Source organism: Sapajus apella, unplaced genomic scaffold (assembly GCF_009761245.1).
Source record: "Sapajus apella isolate SASKATOON/1434 unplaced genomic scaffold, GSC_monkey_1.0 scaffold4, whole genome shotgun sequence".
Taxonomy (NCBI): Eukaryota; Metazoa; Chordata; class Mammalia; order Primates; family Cebidae; genus Sapajus; species Sapajus apella.
In genome coordinates, this window is record NW_022436944.1 from 59,446,927 (window position 1) to 59,456,829 (window position 9,903).

General features: G+C 47.8%; 1 protein-coding gene across 4 annotated transcripts in view; it reads left to right on the forward strand.

Moving 5' to 3' along the window:
* Positions 1 to 1,436: 1,436 nt before the first annotated feature.
* The window catches only part of ENTPD3 (ectonucleoside triphosphate diphosphohydrolase 3), a 33,680-nt gene continuing 25,213 nt past the window's right edge, over positions 1,437 to 9,903 (forward strand). For 2 of the 4 annotated variants that reach the window (XR_004265996.1, XM_032271206.1), the window contains exons 1-3: positions 2,057 to 2,226; positions 2,318 to 2,369; positions 6,304 to 6,431. Coding sequence is in view for 3 of the 4 variants with exons in the window: in XM_032271206.1 (XP_032127097.1) it covers positions 2,200 to 2,226; positions 2,318 to 2,369; positions 6,304 to 6,431 (207 nt within the window). In the remaining variant the exon portion in view is untranslated. Of the gene's footprint in view, positions 1,531 to 1,837; positions 1,976 to 2,056; positions 2,227 to 2,317; positions 2,370 to 6,303; positions 6,432 to 9,903 lie in introns of those variants that run through there. The other 2 variants (XM_032271214.1, XM_032271222.1) reach the window with 2 other exon arrangements.

Sequence of the window (9,903 nt, forward strand, 5' to 3'; positions counted from 1 at the left end):
TCATTCACCCACTGGGGCTGATCTTACTGACCTCGGGTCTGGGTGCACTGCACAGGCTGTGTGTACTTACAGCCCCTGCGTGCAGAGGGACCCTCAGCTCTCAGCCATATAACTCTTGTTTCATTGGCCCACAGCTTTCAAAGTCTTTTAATTCTGCAAGTATTAACTGAATGTCTGACACCCCCAGTGCAGACCCTGTCCCAATCCCCCAACGGAGTCCACCTCCATCCAACTCTGGGTGATTGACCATGGTGCACACACACACACGACACACACACACACACACGCACACACACACACGGGCACACACACACACGGGCACACACAACATAGCTCAGGCTTGGGGCGCACCTCTTTGGGCTCAGAGGTCTCAAAGCAGGGGCATTCCTATCTTAAGGACTTCTTGTCTCAGAGGCTTGGGCCCCACCTGCACAGGACAGGAAATTAGTGGATCTCCAGGACACAGCGGGCCATCGCAGAGCACAGCCAGGGACCCAGCTCTTCCTTCCAGGCATGCAGGGACCACAAGCAGGGACGGCCCAACAGAGCCTGCTTAGGCCTCTTGCTGGCATCACTCCAAGGGTCCTTGGGGTCACTCAGAGGAGCCAGGAGGCTGCCTGCTGCTGTACCCTGAGACAGACCCCTGGGGTATTTGGATCACGGCAGCCCGCATGCTGCCTTTTTGTCATCTTTTCTGTTTTGCCTCTTCCAGGCTGTACTTGTCCTGAATGTTGGCCTTATGACACCCATATTAAATGGGGTGGGGCAGAGCATTGCTCAGTAAACAGCAAGAATGTCCCTGGGCATGACCAAGGTGTTCTGCTAAGTATGAAAGGGAATGTGCTTGCCATAGTACCTACTTCGGGCCCAGGTGACCTCGGGGCCAGCCTGCCTACTGGCCTAACTCCCTACATTATAGGTATTCGACTCCACGCCACCCCGTGGAGAGATGGAGCGCCGGGGAACAGTGGGAGGTCGCGTGCCCACCCACCCACAGAGTGCCCAGTTCCTGCCTGGCCTTGTTCCCATTTTCCCTCCACCTAGGGTTGCTGTGACCATGGAGGTAACTGGAAGACAGAGCAAAAGGTTCTTGGTCTTGACACAGATGCAAGAGGGAGGCAGATAACAGGCACCTCCCTTCCCCCGGCCCAGGCTCCCAGGGATCTCAGGGCAAGGCCTCGCCCCCTTGTCTCCGACTCAGGTAGAGGTGAGGGTGGAGGGAACTGAGAGGGACGGGGAAGAGCCGCCTGGCTTCGCCTGGAGGGGACGGAGGCTCTCGGGGCAGGCAGGGCCGGTGTTTTGGCACCAGGCGCGCGCTGTCTGCCTTCGCCTTCCCTGGAGGGCTGAGCGTGAACACGGGGAGAGCCCGGGAGGCGAGCCGGGGCGGAGGCGCTTGGCCTGGACACGGGCGCGGGGCGGTCCCAGGCCGAGGCCGCCCCGCCCCGCCGCGCCGGGGCCGTCACCTCCTTAGCGCTGGCCCCGGGCCGCCTCTGCGGCAGCGCTGGTGCCTCCCCGGGCGGCTGCGCACAGGTGAGGCGCGGGGACCCGGGAAGGGGTCGGGGGGCTGCGTGAGGCTGACAGCTGGGAGACCAGGAAGCGAAATCGGGTTTCCCGGAGGGCCAGGGGAAGGGACGGAGCACGCGAGCCCCACACCCTGGTCCCTGTCATCTGGTCCCTGTCGTGCCCAAGACTGGCAACCGCAGCGAGTGCCGCACGGACCAGAGTGCGCTGGGCGCTCAGTGCGCGGCGGTGCGGAGGCGCGGCCCGGGCCCCAGATCCCGGGGGGCGGGGGCGGGCTGGATCCCGGGGGGCGGGGGGGCTGCATCCCGGGGCCCGCATCCCTTCGCAGTTTCCAGCCAGCACCTAAAGACACCCTTCGCGGAGCCTTAAAGGGCGGCTCCAGCCTCGCGATCCACGGACGCGCAAAACCTTCCTGCTGACGTTCCGGAGAAAAGCCCCGCCTCGGCCGGTGAATGTTCACAGTGGGGGGATTTGTTCGGCCTCGACTGTGTGCACAGGTGCAACAATCTACAGAGAAAGACCCTTTTTTTTTTTTTTTTTTTTTTGGAAAATCTTTTCAGTTTGGAGTTTCAGCAAATCCATTTTTCATTTCCTTGCATTTGGGAAGATGACATGGAATTTAAGCTCCAGCTTTGGGGCTGTCTCTGAAGTTCTGGGGTTGGGCTGACCTTTCCCAGGATGAGGTTTTCATTTGGAGGAAGTAAAGTGGGTTTTTGTTTTAACCTGTGCTTGACATTTAAACTTCTGAAGTCGGGGGCCGAGGACTTCCTGACGTTCTGTATTCTCTCACCTGCAGATGGGAGACAAGATGTTCACCGTGCTGACCCGCCAACCATGTGAGCAAGCAGGTGAGTGTGTCCAGCAGGCAGCACGCCTCGTTTTGCCAAATAGCAAGAGAATCCCAGCTTCCGCCCACGGGTTTTCATCCATATCCCCTAAAATGATTGTTTAACTTCATTGATTTGAGACTCAGTGCTCAGCTGGGTTTCGCCACCGGCATTCCTCAGATAAAAGTAATGCTTTTCACCAAAGCCACACAAAACAAGGACTAACACGCATGTTTCACTTAAATGGTTTTTCCGGTTTTTATAATCCATTAATTTGGCCCTTGCGGTTTCCCTTACCTAGCTGTGGGTAAGGTTTGCTTTAGAATACTGTATTGTTGATTTTGTGATCAATTGTAAAGTGCTTGGATCTTTCCTGTATTCCCATCCGAATGTTGCTGGCAGCATGCCTGCAACACCCCCACCCTTCGCCATGGGTCCGTGTTGCGGTTGATACTGCAGGCACAAGTGCGAGATTTTCTCACACTCACAGGCATGAGCGTGCGCACGCACACACGCAGGCACACACACACGCAGGCACACACACACGCACACACACACACACACACACACACACACCCCTCTCCTAAGCCTGCCCTGCCTGCCTCTAGAGCACTTTTTTGGAGTGGCTTCTCTAGAAGCCCAGAAGGCTCCGGCTTCCCCACTCTCCGGTAGGCACCTTGCAATTACCGTGTTTGCTCAGCCCTAATGACAGCACAGCTCTAGGCTGCATTTCCTAAATGAATGAGACCTGGTCTCATCCATTTTGCTTTGTAATAAGCTTTTCTGCTGGAACAAGGGTTTGCTTAAGGTAATCATAGCTTTTTACTTGAAAACTGCTGAAACACAGAGAAGACTTAGGAGGCCAGCCACGTAGCTGTGGTTGTGAAACTGCTTACAGATAGCACACGCCTCCCCCATGGACAGACTGTCTTTAGTTATGCCCCTAAATTCTGTATTCGTGTCTTCCAAAAGGATATGATTTTAGGGTAGTAAGGGCAATCTACATGAACTTTTATTTTTGTAAAGGGAAATTTTGCTTGAGGAGCTTAAATCTAAGTTTTCCTTAGATTTTTAGGTTTTCCCCCAAACACTTCGAAATGTTAACACAGAGAGTGTAATATCACTCATAGACTAACCTGTTAACATTCCCTCCAAAGTACAAGTTTAGCTTGGCAGATTAAATCTCTACCACATTTTGTTAGGGGAAAAATCCCTTAAATTTCTATAACTGACAATGACAAATGCATTCTTTGAAAGTTGATGCAAAAGTTTGCCTCTGTGGATTAACTGGTTCCTGGTTGGCTCTTGTACTTTTATCTGGAATCACGGAAAAGTAATCTAGGACCTCTTTAGATGTTCTGCAGGTCAACTCCATGGCAGGTGGCTCTCCTTTCCATCGCTGTTACCCACAATTCTGTAATTAGTAGCCTTGTGGTTAAGTCTTTTACACACGTGGGGCTAGTTCTGTGGGATGAATTCCCAGAAGTGCTGCTGTGAGTCAGATGGCATGCTTATTTGCAGTTTTGATAAATATTGACAAATTCCCCGCCATTGATGCTGTACCAGTTTACACTTTCAGTGACAAGGTAGGACGATTAAGGTGGTAAATGACCAACTTACACAGCAAGGAGTGTCTGTGACTGCAGCCACACTGCAGAAGAATCAGTTGAGATGGAAAGAGTTAGCTCTTCTGAGCCACAAAGAACTGTATGACTACCCTCCTGTAGCAAGTGTTGTGATGTGACTGAATTTGGGGGCTGAATCGAATTCTATCATGGGATCGTGGACACACCCTTTTTTCTTCTGAGAAAATTGTCTTATAGAAATAATGAAGGGGCAAAGCATTGGTTATGATAATCTAGGAATAATGTTCTGGAATGAGACAGGATCTATTGAATGGCTGTTCAATTGAACTTCCTATAATGATGAAAAGGTTTTATAGCTGCACTGTCCAGTGTGGTAGCCACTGGCCCACATGTGGTTATTGAAGAGTGGAAATGTGGCTAGTAAGATTGAGAAACAGTGTTTTTATTTTATTTTATTTTATTTTAATTAATTTACATTTAGATAGCCAATTGATTAGGTATATATTAGAAATCAATTAATCTGGTAATCTTTCTATTAGTGTTGATCCTATTTCAGCCATCTGGGTGTCATTTATGTTTATGTCCCAATAGTTCTAGTAAGACTATTATTATTTTTTTTATTTTAGAGACAAGTAATACTCTGTCACCAGGCTGGAGTGTAGCGGCACAGCTCACTGCAGCCTTGAGCTCCTGGGCAGCTGGGACTGCAGATGTGCCCCACATAGTCAGCTGATTTTATTTTTCATTTTTTGTAGAGTTAGGGGTCTCACTATGTTGCTCAGGCTGGCATCTAACACCTGGCCTCAAGAAGCTTCTCACCCCAACCTCCCAAAGCTGGAATTACAGGCATGAGCCTCTTTACCCGGCCCAAGATTATTATTTAGTCAATATTTTCATTGAGTATCTTTTTACCTTTTTTTAAAAAATTAGGTATAACTTCTATTCAGTGAGATAGATAAATCCTAAGTTGTGCCAAGTTGGGTGTTCTTGCCTTCTAAAAGTATGTTTTTAGAATAGTAAGAGCAATTTATAAAAATCTTTTTTTAAAGGGAAATTATACCTAAGACACTGATTTGCTTTTATTTTCAAGTTTTCTCCAAAGGACTTTGAAAAGTTTGATGAGTTTTGACAAATGCACACATCTATATACTCCACAATCCTATAACATATAGCATGTTGCCATTACCCCAAGAAAGTGCCCACATGTTTCTTCCCAGTAAATCTCTGCCCCAACTTCCACCCCATAGCAATTACTATTCTGATTTCTGTTAACTGCCTGCTTTAGAAATTCAAATAAATGAAATCATTGCAGTACAGTATGGTACTAATTTTTTTTTCTTTTTGAGACAAGGTCTCATTCTGTCACCTAGGCTGGAGTGTAGTGGTATGATCTCGAATCATTGCAACCTCTTCCTCCTGGGTTCAAGCAGTTCTCCCACCTGAGCCTCCCGAGTAGCTGGAACTACAGGTGCATGCCACCACACCTGGCTAATATTTGTATTTCTTGGCAGAGACAGGATTTTACCATATTTACCATATTGGCCAGGCTGGTCTTGAACTCCTGACCTAAAATGATCAACCCACCTCAGCCTTCCAAAGTGCTGTGATTACCCGGGTGAGCCATCCTGCCCAGCCTAATTTCTTTTTCTTTAACTGAAATTATTTTAAATTAAATATTCTATTACCTGGTTTAATTTTTTTTAATATATTTTTTGAATTTCCATTAAAACAAATGTTAGCCGGGCACAGTGGCTCATTCCTGTAATCTCAGCACTTTGGGAGACCAAGGCAGGAAGATCACTTGAGGCCAGGAGTTCGAGACCAGCCTGGCCAACAGGATGAGACCCTGTCTGTACTAAAAATATAAAAATTAGCCGGGCATGGTGGCAGGCACCTGTAATCTCAGCTACTCAGGAGGCTGAGGCAGGAGAATCGCTTGAACCCGGGAGGTGGAGGCTGCAATGAGCTGAGATCATGGCACAGCGCTCTAACCTAGGCGATAGAGTAAGACTCCATCAAAAAAAAAAAAAGTAAAACAAATATTATTGTAATTCATCTCAGATATGACCAGTAATATGCATAATATGCTTTGGGAAATATCGGAAAACTAGACCATGCCTACCCTCTCTGCAACATTGTTTTACAACACAACGTGGGGGAAAGGGCAAATGGGTATTGTTTGTCCTTCCCCCAAAGCTGAGAAAAAGGGACGCTTACTTGCTACTCCTTCTTAGAAGTGTGGGTCTTGCTAACACCAGAGAAAGTGGTTTATGCACATGATTATGGGGCCAGTGCATCAATTCTACAAACAATACCAGTGCCTGGTTGTTACCTTGCCCTCAAGTGTCTTCTGGGTCTTCTCATTTTAGGCTTCAAGGCCCTCTACCGAACTCCAACCATCATTGCCCTGGTGGTCTTGCTTGTGAGTATTGTGGTGCTTGTGAGTATCACTGTCATCCAGATCCACAAGCAAGAGGTGCTCCCTCCAGGACTGAAGGTAAGTGTGAAGGGACTGGCAACAAAGGGAAGACCTGGGCAGGAAGGGGAAGAAACCAGTTATCCCAAAACCATGAGTTGGAAGAGCAGAAAGTCCTTTCCCCTCAGTCTCTGGCTGGAGCCAGGAGAAGGTTGTGTAAGACTCAAGGGAGAAGGTCTGGACATCCTGGGTTTGTGATATTTGAGGCTGCAGATCGCGGGTAGTGACATCTTCTCCAAGGACTGTGTGGTCTTGCTTTGACTTCTGACTCCAAAGCTAAAATTTGTAACCAAGAGTTGCAGATGGCTTTCCAAGATTCACCAGTTCAGCCAGGTACGGTGGCTCACACCTGTAATCCCAGCACTTTGGGAGGCTGAGGCAGGTGGATTGCTTGAGCCCAGGAGTTTGAGACTAGCCTGGGCAACATGACAAAACCCCATCTCTACAAACAAACAAACAAACCAGATTTACCAGTTAGTGCAGGTTCCATTTTGACCAGTTTATCTGTTCCCCCAACCATACAACCCTGATAAGGAGTAAATACCAAGGCTGAGCATAGTGGCTCATGTCTGTAATTCCAGCACTTTGGGAGGTCAAAGCAGAACGATTGCTTGAGCCCAGGAGTTCAAGACCAACCTGGGCAATATAGAGAGACTCCGTCTCTACCAAATAATAATAATAATAATAATAATAATTCCAAAAAAAAAAGAAACAAATGAGTCAAGACCATGAGACCCAGGCACCTCTTCTGGCCTAGGCTGAGTGAACAAAAAGATCAAGAACTTGGGAAGGTCTCCTTGAGCTCTGTTTGTGCTACTGTTCTTGAGTCTAGAATGTGTGCTGTGATCCTTCTAACACTCCCCTCAACAACCCCCCCAAAAAATTATTCAGGACCTTGTGCTTAGTCCCAGAGGCCTCTCTCAGCTCTCAACAAGTCCATCCCCAAATGACTGTTAGGCTCAGAATCATAATATATCCCCAGGCTTGGCTCTGAGGATGCCCTTGGAGATGGGCAGTGATTCCATGAGAGGCCAACAAATGAAAGTGAAGCCAGTTCATGAGTCCTTTAATCATTTTGGGGAGGGATCAGAAACTTTTTTCATAAACAGCCAAATAGTACATATTTTAGGCTTTAAGGTCCATTTATAGTCTTTGTTTTATAACTCTTCTTGGTTTTTTGATTCATTAGAAAGATGCAAACTCTTCTTAGCTGTGCCATGGGGATCAGATAATTCAGCGGTGTTCTTTGAATCTCATTTAACATTTAAGCTTGACCTCACAAGTCTTTTTCATATCTTCCTCTTGTTAGTGACTGTTCAAAGGCAATATTTGAAACACATAGAAGTTTTTAAAAGAAAAGAAACTGATATTGCTTTGGGCTCTGTGGATGGGTTTGAGCTAACATTCTAAGGCAGCTTTTCTAAAAGATTAGAGTAAAATCTCCTTTAGATAATATAATAGCATTTGTTTCTTTGATAGGATATTTTATTTAAGAATCTCAGCCCTCATGAATAACATGGATCAAAAAAGAAAAAAAACCAAAAACCTTATGCAATCACCCAATAATGAGAAGGCAAATTACCTAGTTGTTCAAAGATACTAGCTGAGACCTAAAACAAGCTGTTTTTCCAAGCCCCAGGGACTGCCTTCTATAAACTATTCTGTATAAAATTGGGCCTGCAACAGAGTAATATATTTTTTATTTTATTATTATAATTTTTTGAGACGAAGTCTTGCTCTGTCACCCAGGCTGGAGTGCAGTGGCGCGATCTCGGCTCACCACAACCTCCGCCTTCCCAGTTCAAGTGATTCTCCTGCCTCAGCCTCCTGAGAAGCTGAGATCACAGGCACCTGCCACCACGCCCAGCTAATTTTTTTGTTGTATTTTTAGTGGAGACAGGGTTTCACCATGTTGCCCAGGTTGGTCTCAAACTCCTGACCTCAGGTGATCCACCTGCCTTGGCCTCCCAGAGTGCTGGGATTATAGGCGTGAGCCATCGCGCTTGGCCACAATTAAGAGTATCTCTTTACAATTTGTAAAGTGCTATTCACTTAAGTGAGCACTTTTCCCTAATTATCTCACTTAGTTCTTATGTCAACCATAAAAGGTGAGCAAGGCAAACACCATGACTGTCATTTTGAAACTGAGAAAATACGGGTTTGGTCAGTGAATGACTGGCCCAGACCTGAAACCTGGTCCCTTCTGTTTCCAAGGCCAGGGCTCTCTTCACTGCCTCTCCCTTCTCGCTGATCCTGAGTTATGAACGGAGATCCCAAGTGGAGGGAAGGGACTGGCCTCAGATAGGAGAACACTTCCTGCTTTTCACAGGAGGGAAGGTAGAAGGATGGTTGCAGATGCAGGGAGGTTTGATAGATTGAGGGAGAGGAGTTAAGCCTAGTCCCACCCTTAGACCCTGAGAGTTGGGCCACCTGCCCTGGGTCCTACATTTCAGAAAGACCAGCTCTAACTGCACTTCAGGCTTATCTCTCTCTGTGATACAAAGGAATATGCCTATCCAGAGCCCATGCTTCCCCTTCTAGAACACACTGTGGTGCCCAAGACTTCAGAATCTAGGGTCTTCGTGGACCTCCAGAAGGTGGACATCACCACTGGTCTGAGGAGTGGTCAAGAGGCAGCTGCTTACAGGAAGCGTAAATAGCATGGCTGCATGGTTCAGCACACACAGGTCCTCCCGCTTGTTATTCTGCAGATTTGCCAGGGGTGGGACGAACACAGGTTTGGGAAAGGGACAGGGCAGAGGCCTCTATTTATAAAACTTTGTCTCCAATCCTACAAATGTTAGAAGTGGGCTGGCTAAGGCAGTTGCCAACTGATGCCTTCCACTTGTTCTGGACAGTAACAGGCGAGTCCTCTGTTCATGCTGGAGGGTTTATGGAGGAATCAGATGGAAGACTAGTAAAATGCGCAGAGAAAAATAGATCCTTGGGCAGTCTAGAGGGCACTGTTGAAGGAGAGAACCACACGTGTTGAATGCCTTTGTCTGAGGTTCGGTTCTCCAAAGTCAAAGACATAAGTGCAAGTAGATCATCTGGGGATGATGCCAGGAAGCACTGGTGGGGACTAGGGAACTGAGACGAGTCAGGCAGCCCAGAGAGGTCTGTTGGGCAGCAGGTGGGCACTGTGGCAGCAGGGACTCGGTCCTGCTGGGGGCCCTGTGAGCTAGTACAGAGTTCACCTCAGAGCTGCCCCATATCAAGGGACATACAGGCCATATGCCTCCCACATGTCCCACTCAGGGCATATTCATTCACCAGTTTCCAACAGTCGTTAGCTGAGAGGCTGCTCCCTGGATGTTAATTCTGTAGTCCTTCGGGCATATTTTGTGATCAGGTAGACTTGGGCCACTAGAGAAAGCCTTCAGGCAGGTGGAGGATGGACGGTTGTACATCAGCAGGTAGAGGATGGATGGTTGTGCATCAGCAGGTGGAGGATGGACGGTTGTGCATCGGCAGGTGGAGGATGGACGGTTGT